Source organism: Lolium perenne, chromosome 6, assembly GCF_019359855.2.
Source record: "Lolium perenne isolate Kyuss_39 chromosome 6, Kyuss_2.0, whole genome shotgun sequence".
NCBI classification, from domain to species: domain Eukaryota; kingdom Viridiplantae; phylum Streptophyta; class Magnoliopsida; order Poales; family Poaceae; genus Lolium; species Lolium perenne.
The window spans coordinates 158,525,255-158,551,661 of record NC_067249.2 but is presented as its reverse complement, the minus strand read 5'-3'; the positions used below and the strand labels follow the sequence as shown (position 1 = coordinate 158,551,661).

Here is a 26,407-nt window from a genome sequence, read left to right as displayed (position 1 = left end):
AACAGCAACTGGCTCTTCGGCATTTCGTCAATAGGTTAGTGCCGGAAAATGCATAATAATGACATATAATGTGTATAAAACATGCAAGTATCATCATAAAAGTAGCATGGAACATAAGAAATTATAGATACGTTTGAGACGTATCAAGGGCTCAAAGCTGATCCCTAGTGTAGTCCTATTTTAATCGGGAAGTCATCGATATCGCCATCTCTTGTTCGAACGCTTATCACAGCATTATCGTACATGTCCTTGATGATGGTAATTTACTTTGCTGGGACTTTGTGTTTCTCTAAGGCCCACCACATGACGTGTTGTGGTATCTTATCGTAGGTCTTTCCAAGTTAATGAACACCATATGCAGGTCCTTCTTTTGCTCCTTGTATCTCTCCATGAGTTGTTGTACCAACAAGATGGCTTCCATGGTCGACCTCCCAGGCATGAAACCAAACTGATTTTTGGTCACGCCTGTCATTCATCTTAAACGGTGCTCAATGACTCTCTCCCATAGCTTCATTGTATGGCTCATAAGCTTAATTCCACGGTAGTTAGTACAACTCTGAACATCCCCTTTATTCTTGAGGATTGGTACTAATATACTGCGTTTCCATTCTTCTGGCATCTTGTTTGCCCGAAAAATGGAGTTGAAAAGCTTAGTTAGCCATAATATCGCTATGTCTCTGAGGCCTCTCCACACCTCAATGGGGATACAATCAGGGCACATTGCCTTGCCTCCCTTCATCCTTTTCAACACCGCCTTGAACTCAGACTCCTAGATTCACCGCACAAAACGCCTACTGGTATCATCAAAGGAGTTGTCCAGTTCAATGGTAGAGCTCTCAGTCTCCACATTGAACAACCCGTCGAAGTACTCCCGCCATCTATGCTTAATCTCCTTCTCTTTCACCAGGAGCTGGTCTGCTTCGTCCTTGATGCATTTGACTTGGTCAACATCCCTCGTCTTCCTCTCTCGGATCTTGGCCATCCTATAGATCTCATTTTCGCCTTCCTTCGTGCCTAATCGCTGGTAGAGGTCCTCATACGCTTGACCCCTTGCTTCACTCACAGCTTGCTTCGCGGCCTTCTTTGCCATCTTGTACTTTTCCATGTTGTCTGCACTCCTATCTAGGTACATGCGTCTGAAACAATCCTTCTTCTCCTTAATAGCCTTTTGGACATCAGTGTTCCACCACCAGGTATCCCTAACTTCACTTCTACTTCCCCTGAACTCTCCAAACTCATATGAGGCCACCTTACGAATACAGGTTGCCATCTTCATCCACATATTGTCCGCATCATCTCCTTCCTCCCAAGGGCCCTCCTTAATGACCCTCTCCTTGAACGTCTGGGCTACCCCCCCTTGAGCTTCCACCACTTTGTTCTAGCGACTTTCGCACGCTTATCCCGCTGGACACGAAGTCGAAAGCGGAAGTCAGCCACCACAAGCTTATGCTGATGGACAACACTCTCTCCAGGTATCCCCTTACAATATAGGCACGCACTCCAGTCTTCTCTCCTTGAGAGGATGAAGTCAATCTAGCTACTGTGGTGGCCACTACTAAAAGTCACTAGATGAGATTCTCTCTTTTTAAAGAGGGTGTTAGCTACGATCATGTCGTACGCTAAATCAAAGCTTAGGACATCTTCCCCTTCTTGATTCTTGATGCCATAGCCAAAGCCCCATGCACCCCTTCAAAACCTATGTTAGATGTACCCACGTGGCCATTAAGGTATCCTCCTATGAAGAGCTTTTTGCCACTAGGTACACCCCTAACCAAGTCCTCTAGGCCTTCCCGGAACTCCCTCTTGGTGTTCTCATTGTGGTCTATTTGCGGGGCATAAGCGCTAATAACATTGAGAACTAAGTCTCCAACTACCAGCTTGACTAGGATAATCCGGTCCCCACATCTCTTGACGTCTAACACTCCAGATTTGAGGCTCTTGTTGATCAAGATGCCTACTCCATTTATGTTTGGAGCCGTTATCGTATACCATAGCTTGAAGCTGGTATCCTCTACTTCCTTCGCTTTCTGTCCCCTCCACTTGATCTCCTGGACGCAAAGGATATCGACACATCTCCTCACCGCTGTATCAACTAGCTCCCGAAGCTTACAGACCCTACGTTCCAGCTACCTAAGCGAAACCTCCTAGGCTCGGCTAGCTTCCTTACCCTTCGCACTCATCGAGTCAAATGCGAAGACCCTTGCTCATTTTCAACTACACTTGGACGCCGATGTAGCACCTTCGAGAGAGTAAATCCAATAAACTGATCCAGCGGGTCTTGATATTGACGAAGATACCACAAGTGTCTCGCTGTCGATGGAGACATCGCCGCTCACTACAAAAAATATTCAACATTTATGAGACACCAAAGTGTCAAATACGAGGTTTGATCCCTCATGGGCAGAGGGTGTCACTACGCTCCAAATCATTTTAGATCATAACACTATTTAGAAGTATTCACGTAATCATAACATTAATAAATGGGTTTAAGCCACGTTACAATCCATCATGGAGACCATGATTGGGAAAGAAGAAGTAGCAGCGGAGTGGAGGTGGTGGTGCCGCATGGATCAGGTGACTCCTTTTGGTCTTCTTTTCTAACCTTACTTCAAGGTTTGATATATGTTGATGGATCTTGAGGTGTTGGAGCTGTGGTGGCTATGGATGTTGTGATGGTTGTTGTGTGGATTGATTTCGGAGGCGGCTAGGGTTCCCCTCCTAAATAGGCTCTTGCAGATCGTTTCATTGTATGTGGAGTGTCTTGCTTCGAAAACGCCTTTCCACGCTTAAATAAACAGTTCGGTTTGACGTTTTCAGCCAAGCTGATGTTGGTACGGCTGCACGGTACGACACCTTACGCTCGTACCATTTGCACATTGGCTGCTCTCTAATGTTTTAGTATTTTAGGCATCATTTCTTTGTACGAACTTTGATTGGGGTGTTCTTCGGATCATTAGATTCATATGGATGAGAGATACAATACCATAGTCTTGGATCTTTATTATGTGATGATGGAAATTTTCACTTTTCTAGCTTCCATATGACTTAAGTTTTGGTGAATGTAACTGCTCCATATTGCCCCCTCTTGGCTCCCTTTACCGTGTTGTGTTCATAAATTTCCATAACACGTACACACACCAAAGACAAGGTAGAGTATAAAATTCTAATAAAAACTATATGTTGTGCAACAATCACATGAGAATGAATGGAAGCAAGTAATCATGTATGATGAACATATAATTGCTAGATGAAGCATTAGATATGCTTAAAACACTATATAAATCCACTCATCATGCGCCATTTGGAAACCCCATCTTGCTCGCATGGCACGTCGTGAAGAAGTAGTCCCACTCATACCTCGCCTTTGGCGGCGGCGGCACACACAAGGAGGTGCATAGGGCGGAGACTAAAAGATGTGATTTGGTTGGAGAAGGTGCATAAGGCGAAGATAATAGATGTGATTTGGTTGGAGAAGATAAGAGGAGGTGGTGAGGCCCGTAACATGGCTGCCAGTGATCAAGGCTGATCCGATAGCCTGCGGGAGGTGGATGTCATCCGCAGTAGCCTTCCTCTGTTTATTAGCATTTCCCTAAAAAATAATTAAGACCTATTGAGATGTAATTTTGCCCTAGCCCACCAGCACTCCACCGGCTATCTACACTGATTTCTCTCACTCTCAAATAAAAACTTGCGACCTACACAAGGTGTTTTTTACAACTTAGTACTCCCTCCGTCCCGAAATGTAAGGCGCCTAAGCTTTAATCAAAAGTCAACATATTTTAAGTTTGACCAAATTTATAAGTAAAAATATAAACATTCACAATGCCAAATCAATATCAATAGATTCACCAGAAAGTATAGTTTCTCAAAATATATATTTGATATTGTAGTTATTCATATTTTTTCATATAAACATAGTCAAACTTAGAAGATGTTGACTTTTGGCTGAAGCTTCGACGCCTTACATTTTGGGACGGAGGGAGTACCTCTTTATTCATTCATAATAAGAGTTATTATATCTTCATAATCAAAAGAGGTACCATCCAAGTACTAGGAAAACTTAGCCATACGAGTTAATTCATGGGCCATTGGATGACTCATGAGTTTTTTTCTTTTACATAAAGCATGATTCATGTGTTAGAAAGATGAGAGAGAAACAATATCTTCTTTTATTTAGCCAAGAGATAAGATAATATATAAGAAAATCTCCACTGTATGAGATGTTTCTCTTTATTTTATTTTATTTTTACAACTTTATAATTTTAGTACTAGCATAAATTGAGATCTTGTCCTAGCTTAGGACGACGGTACTTCATCCTCCATTATTCGCCTCACAAGCTTGATACGGATACTGATCTGGCTTAGGATGATGGTTACAGCAGACATTACTTGTCGCTTGGTGGCAGCGCGCCAGGCACGACATTCAAAAACCATTGCATAAAGGCCTCGTCTCCGCCATCCTCCTCCTGCCATTGATGATCTGAAAGCACCGTAACGAATGCATCTTCGACGGAGCACAACCTTCGGTGAACACCCTCACACAAGATCAAGGACGAGGCGGCACTCTGGACAGGAGAGTCGGTGCCCCAAGATTAAAGAGTCATCGTCTAGGCAACCCAGGATGTGTACTAGGTTGCTTGTATGAGCTACATGAGTCGATCCATGCCGAGACCGGGCTTCCACTTCTCGAAAAAGAAACTAGGTTTTCTGTAGACTAACTGTAACTTACCTCCTAGGAGTGTTGTACCTCAAACTCTTACCCTTTCAACAAAAGTCGTTTGAGTTTTCTCGAAAACTGTGTACCTTGATGAAACTAGAGTACATATATAGAGTAAACATGTATGTACTGACTGATAGGAAATACGCATGAGTAGTGAGATAGTATCTTCCTGCTGCATCATTTCCGCTCAGATTCCACCGGTGGAGTACAAGCTCCAGGCCCAGAGACTAGGAGTAGCACCAGATTAGCCTTTTCGGTGTTCAGGTATCGTCATTTTCTATGAGCAATAACGGTGAACTTCAAATTCATATGAGAATGGAGATTGGTCCATTCTGACGAGCTTATTCTCATTATAGAAGAGAGCTAATGAAACCTTTATTTTAGGCAAATGATACAACAACTTGATTGGATGAATAACCTCAACCAAAATGTCCAGTTCATTAATTAAAGAGAAAATTGACAATATGTCAAAAAAATGACAATGTAGCGTGAAAAAGGTAACGGTGCCCCCTGCCCTAAGACACATACATGAAGGCGGCCCTCTGATCATGAACCGAGAGATACGGATAACGATAGCATCTACACTGCTCCTACATCTAGACAGTCAGATGAGAAGACTCATCAGCATCTACGTACATACTATACACATATACATCGATCATACAGACTGGGGCATAGATCATGGTTCTACTATACTACAGCTGCTCCAGCTCTAATGACCTGGACATAACTAACTAAGATGCACCAGAGATCGATTATTAGACTGGTAGCAAACAACGCAAAGGCGAAGGTTATTCCGGCTGCTCCTTTTAACTCTTGCGATAGCTCCTAGCTGCAGTAAGCTGCTCTGTTAGGTCTTGGATGGTGGAAGACGCCTCCTGCAAGAATGGGGAGCAGCCAACATCACAACCGGAGTGCAGCGAGGCATATGTGCAAACAAATGAGCTGCAGTGACATAGTTGCAGATAACCTTTAGCTTATTCCGCAAATTCTGCTCCTCTTGGTCTCGATACTTCATTTCCTCTGCATAGGCTTCCACCAATGCTTCTTGCTCCTTTTTTGCAGTTTCAAGCTTTGCCTCTAGATTCTCCATCTGGAAAACAAAGCAAGAAAGGAACATCGGTTTTTTACAAAGAATGCAAGCTAGCCCTTTGGCCTTCAAGCCTGTAATTAGCCTTGTGCCCATAGAAACATAAGAATTGCTAATCAATAGGACAGACAAAATACAACCACAGAGGCTTTACTAGAACATGTAGTAGGTGAAGCCAATAATCGTACTATCATGAAAAGGAAAAAAACTAATGAGATGACACTAAACCGTGCTGGAAATACAACACTGTTCCATATTACTAGAAATTGCTGTACTCCATACTAGTAGGTGCATTGCATAATTGTAATCTAATATCTACATTTTCAAGTTTGAGCTGGTTATTGGCTGCTCAACATTGCATCCCGGTGTTCAGTCTATCTGTTTCATGGCACCTTCAAGATTTATATAGATTATCCTAACAATCACTTGATAAATTTCATTTTCGACACATTATTGTAATAGTGCAAACTGAATAAATTTGAGGTAACCAGTGACAATTATAAAATACAAAAAAGGGTATTACTACCAGGAGCTCAATTCGTAAATCTCAATACTGCTTACTTTCTCAAGCAGAGACTTGTTCTTCTCTCGCTCCGTCTGCAATTCCTTTGATAACAACTCCTCCACCTTGGAGAAACTATCACAGGACAAAAGAAGATTTTTTTTATTAGGTTTTGTGTCTAGAGAATTTTGAGTCAAGGCTAGTTTTAGTTGGTCACTCACAGGGTTCTACAAAAGGACAAAATTCACCAGTTTTCAGCAACAACCAGTTAAACCTGTTTTGGTGCCCCTGTTTCTCTTATTTAGCTTCACCGCCCAAACCCACTCTTTTTAAATATTTTAAATCTTTTAAGTTACATTAATAAGTATTACAGTCATATCTATTGTATATTCAAAACTTCAAATATCCTAATACCTGGTCACTCATCAAATACCATTTTTATTAAGGTTTTAATTCCATATATGCCATGATTTTGTGTATTCGAAAAATGCCATGAGAAAAAATGACATACGAAAATGCCACTGCAAAAATGGGTTAATTTGATACATGCCACTGCCATAGTGTCATCTATAGAATTACCCAGGTGTTGGCAGCGGCTCTTTTCATAATTTTGTTTGCAGTGGCATTCTCCAATACTTGAAGTGGGCGGTGGCATATATTGAATTGGTCTTCAGTACGGGAAGAAAAGAAAACAATAAATGGCCAACGGCAAGACCTGGCACACAAGACCCAAATCTTAATTCAACAACTTTTGATCTCTCGAACTGGTGTTTCGAGTGATCATGACTGATAGTTATTGCCCACCAGCTATTCATAAATTGCAAACAGAAGTGGATGAAGCACCAGTAATATCTACCGTTCTTTCAATGATGAATTTTCATCCTTCAGCCGCTTTATAACACTCTCGGGATCATCAATAGTTCCTCCATGTCCATTATTTTTCACAGTTCCTTCCTGGAAAGTGGATAGTGCATGAAAGGACAAATGGTTATCTTTATAAGTATAACAAACTGAACTAGATTTGCAAAAGTGATACATGACTAGAGCATTATTTTTCTGCTACACTTATAATCACCTCAAGAAGAAAATACAGTAAGAGACACCAACACATTTTTCACGAGGGAAACATTCTTATTTCACCAAATGTGCATGCCCGTATTTTCATTTTTGTATGCTCCATTTAACCTTAGTTTATTATTTTGAACTTCGTTTATCTATCATGTGTTTTTCTGGGAGCTAACTCTGCATATGTCCTTTTTAGGCATAGCCAGTTCCAAACCCGGGTAAAGGAGGAGGATTATGATAGGCTTGGCCAGCCAACGTGAAAACTAGCCATTCCTCTATGGATACAAAACCCCTCTTAGCAATGCGCCATATTGGAACCCAGGTGCGGTGTTAAATGAGTAATGGCCAGGACGTCACCCCCTTACTCGAGAAATGTGAAGGGCAATGAAGCTAATCAAGGAAAATAGGATTCAGGACCATACTTCGAACGTAGGGTCCATAACGGGGAAGCTATGAGAGTTAATTGATGCTGCAATTAAGACGCGCATTATAATTCTCTATGCCCTGGAGACTGAAGGGCGGTGCTGGAGGAGGGCACCGCGTCAATTTGGTGTTCAACACTGCGTCGGTCACGCCAACGGCGAATTTAGTGCTCAACGCCGCATCACGTGCCGTCGGCACTTTGGTGCTCAAGGCTGTGTAAATTTTGGCCTAGGGGTAATATGGCCAATACTTAAATACAAAATGAAATACAAGTATATTTTGAACCGAGGCCTCCTGAAGCACTGAAAAGAGGCATTCTAAAGTGTAGCGAAAGTACTAGGAGAGGCAGGGGCGACCAACGTTGACATGGGAAGAGGCGGCAGATAGAGTCTTGAAGGATTGGAATGTACATATAGAATTGGCACTTGATAGGACTGCATGGAAATCAGCAATCCCTGTGCCAGAACCTTAATTTACTTTCTTGTAGTTTTTTTTCTCACTTCACTCTTTGGTTGCCATAGGTTTCTATTGGGTTTACTTGCTTGGAACAAAAGTTTGTTCCTTCTGGGAGTTCGTATTTGTCAAAGTTCATGGTTGAAAAGTGGACACTTCCCTTTTTGACGATTGTTTATGAATGTGACATATGTATGCAACCAAATACTTCAACCAAAGCAAACAATTCAGTACAAAACAGCAATCACAATTACCTTTGACAGCGATCTGGTTGCGATCCTTTCAGTTCTTATTGCTCCACTGGATGGAGGTAAATGCACAATAGAACCGTTATAGGTTCTTTCTGGTTCATTCAGGATCTGAGAAAGCGATCTTGATGCAGTGCCTGCAATCTCAGTATCACTATCATCACTTATATATGACAGACCATGTTGTACTAATCCTGAAAATTTTACAGTCTTTGGGGACTTCTCGGCTGCCTGCTGGGCCTTTTTTCTTGAAGATAATTTTCTGCTCATTGCCAAGGGTGAAGCTCCTGTTTTCCTGTCATCATCCCTCAGATGATTAAAACGGGGACTATAAGAGAAGCGGGGTTTCCCAGTAAGGAATATGATTAAAAGGTGCTGTAATATTATCTGAACCTGTTTCCCAGGGCATTGGAAATAATCTTATTACTTGATCCAGAATATAATATATCCTCAGCTTGGGATCTTTGCGAACAATTTGACATTCCACACTTTTTCAAAGATTGATATGACAATGGAGCTGTGCAGGGGCTATCTCCAGGTGAACACTCTATCCCGACAAAAAATGTACGTGCTTAGTCAACCAAAAGTTACTACACCAACCATAGAAGTTAGCAAATTTAAGCCATCTTCAACATATTTCCTCAATGGAAAAAGCTTTTAATATACCAAACTGTAAGAAATTATGCACTAAATTTGTAGTTCTGTGATATTCTTTGTACGGTATAACTCAACACATGAGGTTCCTGTTTCAGGAAAAGATAAAAATTCGCCTCCGAAGCCATATGTTCTTGACACGATACAATTCTTCACTCAATGTGGTTGCTTTAGGAACAGGAAAGTCGAATTTTAAAGTTCACATAATGTCATCGTGTCTTCATCTTTGTGATGCATATCGATGTAGTTAAACAATACTAATTTGCTCAAATTATAGTTTCAGAGACAACAGTTATTGTCTACATGTTATCTGTACTAGGGAAGAACCTTTGTGTTGCCACGAATTTAAAAGATAATACAGTAAATTCTACAAGACTAACTAGTCCATTTATTGGATGCAGCTGCTGCACATCGTTTCTGCAAAATTAATGGTACACTGGGTGTTCTTGTATTACATAATTAAGTGGGCACTAAAGTAGGCACGTTTAGCGAATTGGGAATCAATGCAACCGCAGGGCAAACAAACTATCACAATTAACTCGTTTCTCTGTAGGAGTAAAAGTTTCACATCAAGTTATAGCACCGAGTTGTCAACATGTATTGATAAGCAGTCAACATGCCATGAACATGTTGAGCATTTGAGATTCTTTTCTATGATTTGAATACAAAGAAATCAAAATCAAATTTTGGTTTCTAAGGATAAATAAATGACTTCAAGGCTTTCCAAAAGAAAAATTGTTTCATTTGGTTCTGTATTATTTTAAGATAGAGAAGCTACACTCACCAAACCAAAATATTCAAATAAACCAAATGGAGACCCTTCATACCTCTGTCTCTTTTCCCAGAACTTCTGTTAGCATGGTTGCCACCATATCCTATACGATGGCAATTCTCAGACCTGAAAAATGAAAAACATATTTCAGGATAAGAAACTTTTTCTTCCAACAAACTGGTATGCAAATTGACCACAAAATGACCATGCCATATATCAACAAAACGAACCAGTATTTCTTCTGCATTAAAACTAATCGCGCTTCAAGTCTTGAGAGACTATTTGTGCGTTCAAAGTCCTGCTTATCATGAGCTGGCTCTACGAAGTTGACTTCAAGTACACCTGCACACAAAAACAATAGCCAGTTAGCCACTTATAATTATGAAAGAAACATGACCTCAAAAACAGACATGCAACATGCTTACTTACCAATAATACCGCGTCCTTGAGATCCAGGAAGAGTCCATACTCTCCAGAAAGGCTAAAATAAACATGGGATTTATCATATAACAAATAAATAAAAACCAAAATAGAACTTCCAAGTTAACACAAATACTTTCTGCGGATAGTCATGTCAGCATGTTTAAAGCAAGAAGCATGCTATTGAACGGCATATTTAGATAATTGTATGAGATAGTAAGCAAGTACCACTTGCTACCACAAAAAATAACCAAAAATCAAATGACTCTAGCTCAATATATAGGCATTTTACAATGAAGCACATTGATGCCGAAACATACAAAACTAAATAGTGTATACATTTTCCACTCATTAGTCTTTCTACTTTGATGTGCCATATTGCAAGAGTCAATGTCGATGCTAGATATAGAAGATAAGCTATAATGCTACATTCATAATATAAAAGGCATAGTTAATGGATACCTTTATTAGGCGGTTCCTGTGGTAAACATTAAAACCCTGAATGGGAACATGATGTTTTGCGTCTTTAACAAAACCGATTATAACATTAGCGACCATCTAGCATTCAAAATATGAGGGTAAAATCAAGTTATTAGCTGAATGCTGGGTACATCATTGTATAGGAAACAGTATGTAGAAAAGCTCATAGTTTTTTACTTCTGTATCATTTGGATATCCATTACTCATGACTGGCTTGTAAGTAACCTGGTTCTTCAGCATCATATCATTGATAATGTTATGGCGTTCAATCTCTATTCCTCGTAAAATCATCCGGAAGACGTATGGGACTCGGAGATATAAAATGGATGCATAACTCTGCACAAAAGGAGCAATAGACTAATAAAGGAGACAAGACATTGCCTTGAAATATCATCTGGCCACTGTAATGCTTCTAGAACTGTGAAACTGCTCCAGTGCATGCTTGTTTTGTTCTTCATACGAAGTTTACCCAATTTATTTTCTGCTATAGTAAATTATCATTGCATTTTTTGCATTAGCAACTTGTACTATGACAAACTAAATAATCAACCATACTGTATGGAATAGAAGTAATCATATCCTGCTACGGTAACAATAGTTATTCTTTCGATTGAATACAAAAGCAATAATTTCTTTGGCACAAACAAACAAGTACATATCAAGCATACCCTTAGAGAATGTCTATAAGTAAAAAAGTGCTTCGAGTTTGGAAACTGCTTTGCCATCAAGATGTTTTTCTCGTCCCTATTAACCCCTCTGATTTGAATATCCTGCAACCTCGCAAAGATCACAAAGAGTCACGGTTAGCCATATTTTTGTATTGATGGCAATAAGACTTGACCAGTAATTAGTTGGGACGTACATTTACATCAGCATCAAAATCGAGCTCCAAATCTCCCTGCTCGTCCTCCCACAGATTGTATATAATGATTCGAGTTCCTTGTTCACTAATTGAGTTAAACTGCAGTACCATATAGGTACATAGCACTTACGATCATGAAATAGAAAATATCACAATGCACATGATGAAAGAGAAGAATAAAGATATCCAAAGCTAAAATTAACAATGATAAGAAACAAAAAAGAACAATAATAAATACGTTACAGAATATACTGTAATTCCATATCATTTTTCTCGTAGTAAAACATTGCTATTGCCACTAGAAGCACAATAGACAATATCATTTCAGTTCTGAAGTGCGAGTAATCTGCAGAACTGAGCTCAGTGGCAAGGCTTGCGAGTGCGCAGCCAGCCCACCCGGGTTCGAGTCCCAAAGGGACCGAATTAAACGGGGTGTTATCTAGCGTGTATAAATTCGCTGCTGGAGAGGTCTCATCATCATCTATCTAACAACGTATAGCCAAGGGAGGGAATCTTCCCCCATTGGTCAACGTTTTAGTAATCTGCAGAAAGGTTTCGAAAGTTGTGTGTTTTTCCTTTATTCTACAAAGATGCCACATCCCAACTTATGGTTAATTATTTGCTTACTATGTGAAAACATTATTCATGAACAATCATATACTCCCTCCGATTTTCAAGATTAAATTATTTTTTATTAATTAAATACTTACTAATTTGAGTAACCAAATATTACTTAACCGTTGCAGATATTTTATTTGAGTTCAGCATCATTGTATATGCAATAGAAAATAATTGTAATTTAGCACTTCATTAAATATATTTGTAGAGGTTTTTCAATTTTAACGATTTTAGAATTCCGAGGCCGGTGACCTGGAGGCTTGTGGTGTGGCTGGCACACTGCAAAGATCCGCCAGCGCATGAGACAATGAGCTACCACTGCAACCCACCACGAATTCCACGAATTCCTGTCTAACTTTTTTTTTTGAGGGAAAAATCCTGACTAATTTGTGTGTATGTGTGTCATACTTTGGCGTTGATCCGAGACCATAGAAATTGCAATCGGGTAGAATGGCATGATCCTAAACTAATGCATAGCACAGGAAAGGTTTGGGTTTGCAAAACCAGATCCTGTCACAAATAGATTTCATGACAATACGAAGTAACAACAACATAATAAAGATATATCTACAACAGCTACAATGGTATGCAATAACGTATGTCATACCTCCTGAAGAAGTTCTCCTTCATTAGAATAGGGAGACCATTGTATTATTGTCTGTAAGCTTGTAGACCAGTCACCCAATGTTGTCCGCACCTTCCTTTTCCAAGCTTGTCCTTTTTCATAATCAATCTACGAGTTTTATACAAGCATCAAGACAAACTAGCGGTTAACTTGCTAGTTGGGCCATTCTGTTTCCATCAAAAAGTTTGGCATTATCACAAATAAAGGATACTAACTACATGGTAGATAGATAGATACTGAGAGCTTGATACTTGATACAGACAAAATGACAACAACTCAATGTTAGATCAGGAGACATCACATACGGCATGTTTTACTGCACTATTCTTATTGGTGAAACCCAATCACTGAACTCAAGCAAAATGGTAGTAGCATCTTGAAGAAAGCAGAGAATGAAATCAAGCTTACCAGAGAATGAAATGGAGCTTACCATTGGAACAATAATGTCATCTTTACCGGTGCTCTTCAGGAAGGTATAAGATAGCATCCCAATGCTTTGCGTAAGCCTTTTATGCCACCCAGGGAACAGGAAAAAGGATTAGCACCTCGAGCAAGGAAAATAAGTAATAACTTGTAGCAAAATTGATAAGTTGTGACACAGTGAGGAATAACCTACTAATTAGTTACTAACAACCATCCAGAGATAGTTTATTACAATTGCATGTAGTAAACAGGGAAAACTCACTAGTTTATGTGTACTGCTACAAATACATGTACACAACTGTAGATTTATTGTTCCTAAATGGTGAAGAAATAACCTGTGAAACCACCCAAGGGTGAAATAATAATTCTTTAAACAGTTCGAGGGACCTCTTCCTTCTCTCTTACAGAATGAAGGATGACCCCAAAAAAACCTCTCTTATCTTGGCTAGACGCTTTGTAGTTCTCTTTGGGTTATGCCCAGGGCTAGGCCCTTTTGTACATTCCCTCCTTTCTTCTCCTCTTGTACATATTTTATCTCTTTTAATAAAAAATTACTGTCGGGGCCTCCCCTACAGTTTTCAGCTCAAAAAAAAAAAGGATGCAGATCAAACTGTTTTAAAGTTTGCCAGAGTTTAAAGTGGAAAGGCAATTTGTTTCCTTATTTTTTAGAGATCATGCTAATTTGTCACAAAAGTATCAAGTTTTAAGGGAACACCCAATATCACTATGTAAGATAATCAGGTGGTCAAAGGTATCTAACATATAGTAAGGCAGTAATGAAGGGGACTTCAAAATTACAGAAAAAGAACACTGAACTTTGACTCTTTGTATAGTCTTCAGTTGAAAAAACATCATCCCTCCAACTTTAATCTCCATTTAAGTAAGTATTTTCACTTCCAAAAAGTTAGAACAGTTTCTAGATTCAGGGGGTATGGATGCATCAGAATCAATTCCAGTAATATCCTAAATTAACAATGGTGAAAAAAAGTGGATGCTCTAAATCCTGTCAGTTATTATCCATACAAGATTGAAGTTTAACTCTAGAGTATGCACTAAAAAAGGTTTATCAGCTCATAGAACTGAAAAGTGTCATCATGACCATACTCAAGCTGTGATTGTAAGAACACATAATCCTCGTTTCAAAGAAGAGTAAAATGCACCAGGGTATGAAACTTTGTTGGTGGGAACACTTCCGTACACTGCCTAGGAAATCCTGCATCTGGCCCCCATAAGTCCATAACTTGGCAAATCAGTTCAAGTTTGATACAAAGCAGGCAAAGTGTGCAAAAAAGTGCTACACTGCAATGTTGTGGCTTGTCCTAGGGTGCAAAGAGTTTTAGCGCGTGAGACACACGTGATGACGTGAGGGAGAAGGGGTCATTTTGGGTGTGATTTGTGGCAGTACGTTTGATGCGGACGGTGTGATAGCTCCGAGCTTGGCCACTTAATCTCTGAGATTAAGGCCATGATGCAGTTTGATCACCATATTAGCATTGTAAGATTCCAAGATCCAAAAAAAAGGCTAGTGATGGTTTAGCTCGTTTTGGTAGAACTTCTAATAGAACCGCGTGTAGTTTGGTTCTAGGCTGGATGAAATCACCAATTTCATCCTTAGGTATTGTAATACTCATGTTTTTAAGTACTCCCTGCAATTCAAAGTGGGATCAATTAATTTGGATCGGAGGGAGTAACATAATTTCCTTTTCCAACATGGGTACATAATCATCGTGAGTAGGGATGAAGCATGAAGGGCTAAACCAAAAAAAAATCCATGTTATCTGTAGAAACAACCCACCACGTGAAAGGGTAATTTTCCCTTGAGTGCATTTTAGTGAATATGACACTAGAATTAGGGGACTAATGAAACCTACAAGATCGTGATTTATACAGTTTGCAGTAGCTAAGATAACAGAAAACAACCTTTTTTCTTCATTATTGTGACTACGTGAGAATACCAAGACATCAGCACCAAGTCTCATTGTACTTGTCTTGAAACCATTTCCATCTGCAGAAGTGCAATTGAAAGCAAACTGAATCTCTTGTATCTTGATGAACGTACCAAAAAATGTGGATTCAGAGAAATTGTATGTATTGTTGCTGAAAAGTTTCCCTTCCATACATACATTGTCCAATGGTGTTTTTAACTTTGCTCTTCGCCGAATAACCCAAGGACATGCAGTGCCGTATTTTATCTGGGCTCATCCCACCACCATCATCTATGCAACAATTGAAAATGAAAGTAACCTCAGGTGTGAATCACATACACATCCATATACAATGTTGAAAATACATTTCAAATCTTCACTACAGCACTTACTGGTTCTCTTTAATTAAATGGTCATAATCCTACAATCTACTTTAGACATGTGGAAATATGCTACAGAATGAAGACTAATCAATATTATTCAGTAATGTTTGTATGAGCAGAAAAGTAAGGCATTTTTTTTCACTATTGCCAGAGGACAATACTAATGTTCTAATTCAAACTTTTGAATATTATTCGACGTCTCAGATCAGTGTAAGTAGCTATATAAAGTGAGACAGTTTCACACCTTGAACAAGTAGCATCCGAGATCCATCTTTCTTATTTTCCAACATGTCAATGTTCACAAAGGTAGCTCCATTTGAAACCTTGCAGAGAAATACCACTGAGTGAGCACACGAGGATTTGAAACTGGAAACAAGAACTATTCTCTCTTTTAGTCAAGCATACTTCATCAAGAGAGTTGTCCAGCAGCTCGGCGAAAGCTGGCAATGTTAATAAGACCATCATACATCAGAAGAACTTAGAAAAAAGAACAGTTGGGTGCTTAGAGTGCATTTCTAAGACATATGTCATGGGGAGCAGACCATACCTCCTAAAGCCCACTTGTGGCTTGTCGCGTTTGAGTGTAGAAATCTAGGATGGACACGAACATGTTCCATTCCTGACTCTGGCAGCAGATTCACAGAACAACTTCAGTGAGCAACAAGCTAACAACAACCAAAGTAACAAGACATATATGAAGATAAGATGCACGAGAGCACAATAGCCCATAGGAATAGTTTCCGCACCAGGCATTCAACAAGCGGAGGCCACTCAGGCAACAGAGCACCAAAGTTCCAATCAGAACTTCTCAGACCCAGATTTGCAAAAAATACATAGGAAAACAATCTCAATGGAATCTTGTTTTTACTCTGCATGCAAATTCTTCGTACCGCCTGGCGGATCAGCCTTATTTGCGAGCACATGCACCGAATTAATGACAAGCATTAACTCGGTTCGGATCATTGGCAGTCGACTAAAATGCTCGAAACTCTCGATCGGTACTGAGATTAAAATCGCGAATTTAATACTACTCCTACCAAAAATTACTCCTCTCCCGACAGACCCTAAGAGTTATCAAAATCTAACACAGTTTAGACAAACAGAAATATCAGCCCAATCCTTCTGGATTCTGCACTGGATATAGAGAACTCTGTACTCCCGTCCTCCTACAGTAACTCCACCATAAGTTGCAGAACAAGAAACTTGGCGGATGAATGGACAGTACCAGAGTGTTTCGCATGTTCGCTCCAGAGCAGATGCCCATCGCCATCGTAGTCCCCGGCCTTCCAGAACTGCTTGGTTACACACCTCCGCGGCGGAAGCGGCTCGAGGAACCCGGGTGGTACGGCGTCTAACACCCTAGCCCTCTTCTCCTCCCGGCCGACCCTCCGCCGGCGCCGGGGCCTCTTCGCGCCGCCGGAGTCCGACTCCGTGTCGCTGCTGCTGACGTCGATCGCCGCCTCACGGGCCACATTGGCTCCACCGGCAACGGCGGGCGGCGGGGGCGAGAGGTGCGCGGCGGGCTCTGATTCGGCGATGGTGGGTGGCATAGTGCAAAGTGTGTGTTGCCACTTGCCAGAATGCGGCCCCTTCTATTTGGCGCTACGGTGCGGCCAGGGGCCCCACTATGATGCCAAGCATAGGGACTATACTGTAGCAAGTGTTGTCTAGAGTGTCAGGCGCCTGCAAAAGCAGAAGACCACCATACTGTTACTGTGCTTGCACTGGTAGCGTCAAATCAGTTTGCCTTTATTCACAACAGTGCTGGGTGACCACGTGCGCTCACTTAAGAGCATTTAAAATTTTGCCTCTTAAAACGTTTATAAAAAACACTTACAATTACGCTTTGGATTGTGAGTAGATACCATAAAAGAGACCTTAAGAAAATCTTTTGTTTGCATCGCTTTTTGGTCGCTCCCCAGCCTCGTTATCAGTTTTTTTTATAAGATTTTTGAAAACACAACCATTTATTAAATATAGCATACAATAAATATGTTTGCTCAGATTGTTTTCAAATTAAAATACACTAAATAATAAAACAACTAAACAAATGTAATAAATGGGCTAGATCAAGGTGCCGCGGCATTTGTTGATAATCCTTTGATCCTCCACATATGCTCAACGAAATCATGTTGAAGTTTCTCATGAACATTGCTGTCATGGATCTCTGCGTGTATAGTGAGGAAATCAGCAAAATCTGCAGGCAACTCATGATCAACCTTCGCAAGAGGGTCCTGATACTCATAGGGACCAACATGTGTCCTGACATGATTTTTGCGGTCATCCTCGATGATCATATTGTGCATGATCACACAAGTCTGGATCACCTCCCACATTTCATCATGAGACCAGCTTAGAGCAAGGCACATGACAATTGCAAATTGAGCTTAAAGCACACCAAATGTCCGCTCGATATCCTTCCTGCAAGCCTCTTGTCGGGAAGCAAAGTGGCAATTCTTCTGACCTGATGGAGCCGAGATTGTTTTGACAAAAGGGCCATTTTGGGTATATATCATCGGCTAGATAATAGCCTTTGGTATATTGGTAGCCATTGATCTCATAGTTGCATGGTGGAGCATGCCCTTCCAGTAGTTTGCTGAACACCGGAGACTGCTGCAGCACGTTGATGTCATTGTATGATCCCGCCATGCCAAAGAAAGAATGCTAAATCCACATGTCATAATATGCCACAGCTACAAGCACCACACTTCAATATCCATGACGCCCTTTGTATATACCTTGTCAGGTAAACAGGCAGTTCTTCCATGACCAGTGCATGTAATCGATGCTTCCAAGCATTTCAGGAAATCCTCTGGCAGCATTTTGTGCTATGATCCTTGCAGTATCTTCTTCAGTTGGCCCTCTCAAGTAGTATTTGCCAAACTTTCCTACCACAGCTCGGCAAAACTTGTACATGCACTCAATGGCAGTAGACTCACTCATGCGAAGGTAGTCGTCCTGTGTATCATCAATTGCTCCGTATGCAAGCATTCTCATGGCGGCGGTGCACTTCTGAATCGACGAGAACCTGGAAACACCTACAACGTCGTGCTTGAGCTTGAAGTAGGGGTCGGACTCTCGAACGCCGTGGAGGATATTCATGAACAAACCCTTGCTCATCCTATACGGGCGCCGAAAATTGTCGGCATGTGTTGCCACATCTGCGAAGTAGTCGTTGTGCAGCATGGTATGCCCCTCCATCCTCTGCCGGGGCTTCGACTTCTTTCTTCCCGGCTTTGATCCTCCACGGCGCGGCCTCTTCCACTTCTCCGCCTCGGCGTCAATCATGTCCTGGAGGGACGCGATGATCAGCAAATGCTCCCGGATGTCGTCGTCGAAGGCTTGCTCATCCTCCAGCAGTCGGACAAGCATCTCGTCGCCGCTATCCATGTCCGAAGCAAAATTAATGGTCAAAATTGCGCCGCGGCAGACGACGCAACGAACATCGGCCAATCGCGCATACCTGACAAGTCGTCGAACACCTTGTGTGCGTGGAGGTGGGGCGGATTTGACGCTGCGTTCTGGGACGCGCTGGCGAAGCAGCGATGGCGAAAAGACCGGCGAGAGAGCCAGTCGCGACGACGGTGCCGACTCTCAGAAGAGATCAGCCGTCGAAACGGCCGGCAAATCCAACAACGGCGGAGGGGTGGGATGCGCGGGAGGGAAGGCGCGACGAGAAATAAAAGGGGAGAACCAACGATTATGGAAATAGTCGCCGACAGGTGGGAGCCCGCCTCGCTTTTCATTCTGTCCGGCGTGCCTGGAGCGTCCCCTGTGTAGCGGGGACGGGCTCGGGGCGCCGGACACCGTATTGGGCCGCGCCGGACAAAAAGAGGCTTTGGGGCACGCGGCTGGGAACGAATTTTCGTCCGGCGCGCCCCAAATCCCTTTGGGGGACGCGGCTGGAGATGCTCTAAATTACGTAGAACCCACCAGCCAGCAAGGTTTTCTTTATTTTTTCTGTTTTTCTTATCTCTTCATTTCCTCTTCTTCTGACGTGTGAACTCCCTCTTGGTTGCCGGCGGGCTAACCCAACTCCGACCTCTCCTCCACCGCTTTGCTTCCCCCACCTCCCTTCCTCGACCCCAGCTCCTTCCCTCCACCCACACTCGTGAAGTAGCATATGAGCCACCGCGATGCTCCTCCTAACCTTCCATGTGCAGACCCAAGTGTAGCTAAGTGGGACCCTCAATTTTGAATCCCTGTAATTTTGTTCAAATTTGAAAGAAGTTTCTTCAGATTTTGCAAATTTATACAAGGAATGCTCCTAGTCACTTTATTTGCCTCCACTCCTATTCTTTTTGGATCCACCACTTGTCACTAGCGGCATGGCTCCCACCATGGAAGTGGTCGAGTAGATGCTGCTCCCACCTGGGTGCGCCCCCTCTACCTCCCCTCCTCCTAAAATGGCTTGGGGACCTCTGTTGGTGGCCCTCGTCGGCCACCCAACTTGTCGGCTCCTCCATCCGTGGCTTGGGCCCCACGCAATGGGGATTGGTCGACTGGGACCGCACATATTGCACCACGCACTCGCTCATCAAAAAATTGGCTGGAAACGAGCCTCTCTGTTAAAAGCGGCCAGAATTTGGCCGGATTTCGGCGAGTTGCACGACGGAAGGGCGTCTAGTCGTCCTGAAATTTCCCTCCTGCCAAGCATTGACCAGTATATAGGAACACTAGCAAAATTTCCTCTGAAACTGAGATACAAGGCTCTCAGGCGTGTGTTTGCGGTGCCCTTTAAAAATATTTAAGGGTCAAACGATTTTAAGGGATCTTGAAAGATTGGTATGAGAGACTAGATGGGGTGAATAGGAACTATAACTCTTTTTTTTTTTTGCCTTTTTCAATTTCTAGGGTCAAACACAAAGATAAAGTTATTTAGCGCAAAGTGTGCAACCTAAATGAACAACAACAAAGGTAAACACAAATAACAACAAAGGATTGAAGTAATCACGAGGGGAGACATGAGACGCGAGATTTGTTTCCCCTAGTTCATTCCTTCTTAGGGGAAGTACGTCTACGTAGGAGATGTGTGATGCCACAAAGGCCACCAACGCCACAGAGGCTTCACCTTCTTCTTTGGTGAACCCACCACAAAGGTGAATCCATGTTGCACTAGGTGGTGTCGGTCGAGGTGGCTACCAAACCTTCACACAAAGTTGGGGCCCAGTCCAAAATTCAATTGGAGGCTCCCAACTGAAGGAGATATGCCCTAGAGGCAATAATAAAGTGGTTATTATTTATATCTTTATGTTTATGATAAATGTTTATATATCATGCTAGAATTGTATTAACCGAAACATTAGTACATGTGTGATATGTAGACAAACAAGAAGTCCCTAGTATGCCTCTTAAACTAGCTTGTTGATTAATGGATGATTAGTTTCATAATCATGAACATTGGATGTTATTAATAACAAGGTTATGTCATTGTGTGAATGATATAATGGACACACCCAATTAAGCGTAGCATAAGATCTCGTCATTAAGTTATTTGCTATAAGCTTTCGATACATAGTTACCTAGTCCTTATGACCATGAGATCATGTAAATCACTTATACCGGAAAGGTACTTTGATTACACCAAACACCACTGCGTAAATGGGTGGCTATAAAGGTGGGATTAAGTATCCGGAAAGTATGAGTTGAGGCATATGGATCAACAGTGGGATTTGTCCATCCCGATGACGGATAGATATACTCTGGGCCCTCTCGGTGGAATGTCGTCTAATGTCTTGCAAGCATATGAATGAGTTCATAAGAGACCACATACCACGGTACGAGTAAAGAGTACTTGTCAGGAGACGAGGTTGAACAAGGTATAGAGTGATACCGAAGATCAAACCTCGGACAAGTAAAATATCGCGAGACAAAGGGAATTGGTAATGTATGTGAATGGTTCATTCGATCACTAAAGTCATCGTTGAATATGTGGGAGCCATTATGGATCTCCAGATCCCGCTATTGGTTATTGGTCGGAGTGAGTACTCAACCATGTCCGCATAGTTCTCGAACCGTAGGGTGACACACTTAAAGTTGGATGTTGAAATGGTAGCACTTGAATTATGGAATGGAGTTCGAATATTTGTTCGGAGTCCCGGATGAGATCCCGGACATCACGAGGAGTTCCGGAATGGTCCGGAGAATAAGATTCATATATAGGATGTCATTTTATGTGAAATAAAATGTCACGGAAGGTTCTATGGAAGGTTCTAGAAGGTTCTAGAAAAGTCCGGAAGAAACCACCAAGGAAGGTGGAGTCCACAAGGGACTCCACCTCCATGGCCGGCCAGCCCTAGTGGGGGTGGAGTCCCAAGTGGACTCCACCATAGGGGGCCGGCCAACCCCCACATGGGAGGTGGGAATCCCACCTTTGGGTGGGAGTCCTAGTTGGGCTAGGTTTCCCCCTCCTATGGAAGGTTTTGGTTTCGGGTCTTATTCGAAGACTTGGACACCAACACTTGGGATCCACCTATATAATGAGGGGCCAAGGGAGGGGGCCGGCCACCCCAAGACCATAAGCTGGCCGCCCCCCCTTGAGTGGCCGGCCACCCCCTCCCAAACCCTAGCTTTGCTCCTCCACTCCATATTGCCCGCGTAGCTTAGCGAAGCTCCGCCGGACTTCTACACCGCCACCGACACCACGCCGTCGTGCTGTCGGATTCAAGAGGAGCTACTACTTCCGCTGCCCGCTGGAACGGGGAGGTGGACGTCGTCTTCATCAACAACCGAACGTGTGACCGAGTACGGAGGTGTTGCCCGTTCGTGGCGCCGGAACCGATCGTGATCAAGATCTTCTACGCGCTTTTGCAAGCGGCAAGTGATCGTCTACCGCAGCAACAAGAGCCTCATCTTGTAGGCTTTGGAATCTCTTCAAGGGTGAGACTCGATACCCCCTCGTTGCTACCGTCTTCTAGATTGCATCTTGGCTTGGATTGCGTGTTCGCCGTAGGAAAATTTTTGTTTTCTATGCAACGTTATCCTTCAGTGGTATCGAGCCGTGTCTATGCATAGATGGTTGCACGAGTAGAACACAATGGTTTGTGGGCGTTGATGCTCTTGTTATCTTTAGTTTGAGTACTTTGCATCTTTATGGCATAGTGGGATGAAGCGGCTCGGACTAACTTTACATGACCGCGTTCATGAGACTTGTTCCTCGTTCGACATGCAACTTGTATTGCATAAGAGGCTTTGCGGGTGTCTGTCTCTCCTACTATAGTAAAGATTCAATTTACTCTTCTATTGAAAACATTAGTATCAACGTTGTGGTTCTGTTCGTAGGTAGATTAGATCTCTAGAAAACCCTAAACCACGTAAAATATGCAAACCAAATTAGAGACGTCTAACTTGTTTTTGCAGGGTTTGGTGATGTTATATGGCCATAATGTGATGATGTATATGTATGAGATGATCATTATTGTATTGTGGCAAGCTGGCGGGAGCCTTATGGTTGTCTTTAAATTTCATGTTGAGTAGTATTTCAAAGTAGTTGTAATAGTTGCTACATGGAGGACAATCATGAAGACGGCGCCATTGACCTTGACGCTATGCCGACGATGATGGAGATCATGCCCGAAGATGATGGAGATCATATCCGTGCTTTGGAGATGAAGATCAAAGGCGCAAGAACAAAAGGGCCATATCATATCACATATGAACTGCATGTGATGTTAATCCTTTTTATGCATCTTATTTTGCTTAGATCGCGACGGTAGCATTATAAGATGATCCCTCACTAAAATCTCAAGATAATAAAGTGTTCATCCTTAGTAGCACCGTTGCCAAGTCTTGTCGTTTCGAAGCACCTCGTGATGATCGGGTGTGATAGATTCAATAAGTACATATGACGGGTGCAAGACAGTTTTGCACATGCGGATATTAAGGTGGCCTTGACGAGCCTAGCATGTACAGACATGGTCTCGGAACACGTGATACCGAAAGGTAGAGCATGAATCATATGGTTGATATGATGAACACTTTGAGTGTTCGCCATTGAAATCACACCTTTTCTCGTGATGATCGGGTTTAGGTGCGGTGGATTTGGTTCATGTGATCACTAAGACAATGCGAGGGATATTGTTTTGAGTGGGAGTTCACTTAGTTTTTTAATTATATTGAATTAAAATTTGAACTCAATTTGTCATAAACTTAGTCTAAACTATTGCAAATATATGTTGTAGAGATGGCGTCCCCAATCAATTTTAATCAGTTCCTAGAGAAAGAGAAACTTAAGAGCAACGGTAGCAACTTCACCGATTGGTTCCGTCATGTGAGGATCTTCCTCTCTGGCGGAAATCTGCAATTTGTGCTTGATGCACCGCTAGGTGACCCTCCTGCAGAAGATGAATCCGATGAAGTAAAAGCTGTTTACGCAACTCGGAAAACTCGGTACTCTCAAGTTCAGTGTGCCATCTGTGCGATGCGGGAATCCGATCTTCAAAAACGTTTTGAGCACCATGATCCTCATGAGTTGATGAATGAGCTGAAAGCTATATTCGAGACTCATGCGGCCGTGGAATGCTATGAAGCATCGAAACATTTCTTCAGCTGTATGATGGAAGAAGGCAGCTCCGTTAGTGAGCACATGCTCGCCATGACCGGGCATGCGAAGAAACTTCGATGACTTGGGAATAGTGATTCCTAACAGACCGGGGATTAATCGTGTCCTTCAATCACCGCCACCAAGTTACAAGAACTTTGTGATGAACTACAATATGCGAGAACATGAACAAGGAGTTACACGAACTCTTTGGCATGCTAAAAGCTGCTTGAGATTGAGATCAAGAAAGAGCACCAAGTGTTGATGGTCAACAAGACCACCAGTTTCAAGAAACAGGGCAAGTCTAAGGGAAAATTCAAGAAGGGTGGCAAGAAAGCTGCCACGCCTCCTATGAAACCTAAGAACGGCCCTAAGCCCGATCTTGAGTGCTATTATCGCAAGGAGAAGGGACACCGGAAGCGTAATTGCTCCAAGTATCGGCTGATACGAAGAGCGGCCTTGTCAAGAAGAAGAAAGAAGGTATATTTGATATACATGTTATAGATGTTCATTTCACCGGTTCTCGTTCTAGTACACTGGTATTTGATCTCGGTTCGGTTGCTCATATTTGTAACTCGAAACAGGAACTAAAGAATAAACGACAACCGCTGAAAGATGAAGTGACGATGCGCGTTGGAAACGGATCCAAGGTCAATGTGATCGCAATCGGCACACTTCCTCTACATCTACCTTCGGGATTAGTTTTAAGCCTAAATAATTGCTATTATGTACTGCGTTGAGCATGAACATTATATCCGGATCTTGTTTAATGCAAGACGGTTATTCATTCAAGTCTGAGAATAATGGTTGTTCTATTTTTATGAATAATATCTTTTATGGTCGAGCACCACAAAAGAATGGCTTATTTCTATTAGATCTCGATAGTAGTGATACACATATACATAACATTGATGCTAAGCGAATTAAACTTAATGATAATTCTACTTATATGTGGTAATCGGCTGCCTTGGTCATATTGGAGTGAAACGCATGAAGAAACTCCATACCGATGGATTACTTGAATCACTTGACTTTGAGTCACTTGATAGATGCGAAGCATGTCTAATGGGAAAAATGACAAAGACTCCATTTTCTCGGTATGATGGAGCGAGCTACCGATTTATTGGAAATCATACATACCGATGTATGTGGACCAATGAGCGTAGCATCGCGCGGTGGTTATCGTTATGTTCTAACCTTCACGGATGATCCGAGTAGATATGGGTATATCTATTTCATGAAACATAAATCCGAAACTTTCGAGAAGTTTAAGGAATTTCAAAGTGAAGTAGAAAATCAACGTAACAAGAAGATCAAATTTCTACGATCCGATCGTGGAGGTGAATATCTGAGTTATGAGTTTGGCATGCATTTAAAGAAATGCGGAATACTTTCACAATTGACACCGCCGGGAACACCTCAACGAAACGGTGTGTCCGAACGTCGTAATCGAACTCTCTTAGATATGGTTCGAAGTATGATGTCTCTTACTGATTTGCCGTTATCTTTTTGGAGTTATGCATTAGAGACAGCCGCATTCACTTTAAATAGAGCACCATCAAAATCCGTAGAAACGACACCGTATGAATTATGGTTTAATAAGAAACCTAAGTCATCGTTCTGAAAGTTTGGGGTTGCGAAGCCTATGTAAAGAAGTTACAACCGGACAAGCTAGAACCCAAAGCGGAGAAATGCGTCTTCATAGGATACCCTAAGGAAACTATAGGGTACACTTTCTATCACAGATCCGAAGGCAAAATCTTTGTTGCTAAGAACGGAACCTTTCTTGAGAAAGAATTTCTCACTAAAGAAGTGACTGGAAGAAAAGTAGAACTCGATGAGATTGATGAATCTATACTCGTTGATCGAGTAGCGCAAGATCACGGAAGTTGTACCTGTACCGCCTACACCGGCAACGAGAGGAAGCTAATGATAATGATCATGAAACTTCGAACGAGGAAACTACTGAACCTCGCAGATCGACAAGGGAACGTGCCACTCCTGATTGGTATGATCCTTGTCTAAATGTCATGATTGTGGATAACAATGATGAGGACCCTGCGACGTATGAAGAAGCGATGATGAGCCCAGATTCCAACAAATGGCAAGAAGCCATGAAATCCGAAATGGGATCCATGTATGATAACAAAGTATGGACTTTGGTAGACTTACACGATAGCCGTAAAATTGTCGAGAATAAATGGA

General features: G+C 42.0%; 2 protein-coding genes across 3 annotated transcripts; both read right to left on the bottom strand.

Annotated features, from left to right (window-relative positions):
- Window positions 1-775: 775 nt before the first annotated feature.
- On the bottom strand, window positions 776-1,270 carry LOC139832543 (uncharacterized). Its single transcript, XM_071822325.1, has one exon. The coding sequence runs from the start codon at window positions 1,268-1,270 to the stop codon at window positions 776-778; it is 495 nt and encodes a 164-aa protein (XP_071678426.1).
- Window positions 1,271-5,160: 3,890 nt separating this feature from the next.
- On the bottom strand, window positions 5,161-17,244 carry LOC127307087 (protein MICRORCHIDIA 4). 2 transcript variants are annotated; one of them, XM_051337785.2, is made up of 21 exons: window positions 16,889-17,244; window positions 16,211-16,288; window positions 16,069-16,103; window positions 15,908-15,986; window positions 15,479-15,571; window positions 15,276-15,360; window positions 13,363-13,438; window positions 12,915-13,040; window positions 11,690-11,788; window positions 11,496-11,597; window positions 11,005-11,163; window positions 10,810-10,905; window positions 10,357-10,408; window positions 10,158-10,269; window positions 9,983-10,053; window positions 8,895-9,048; window positions 8,508-8,808; window positions 7,169-7,266; window positions 6,372-6,447; window positions 5,691-5,813; window positions 5,161-5,598 (listed from the first exon to the last, which is right to left on the bottom strand). In XM_051337785.2, the coding sequence occupies exons 1-21, from the start codon at window positions 17,211-17,213 to the stop codon at window positions 5,530-5,532; spliced, it is 2,409 nt and encodes an 802-aa protein (XP_051193745.1). In that variant the 5' UTR covers window positions 17,214-17,244; the 3' UTR covers window positions 5,161-5,529. The 2 variants fall into 2 exon arrangements, with proteins under 2 accessions (XP_051193745.1, XP_051193746.1); XM_051337786.2 differs by lacking the exons at window positions 16,069-16,103; window positions 16,889-17,244.
- Window positions 17,245-26,407: the final 9,163 nt, after the last annotated feature.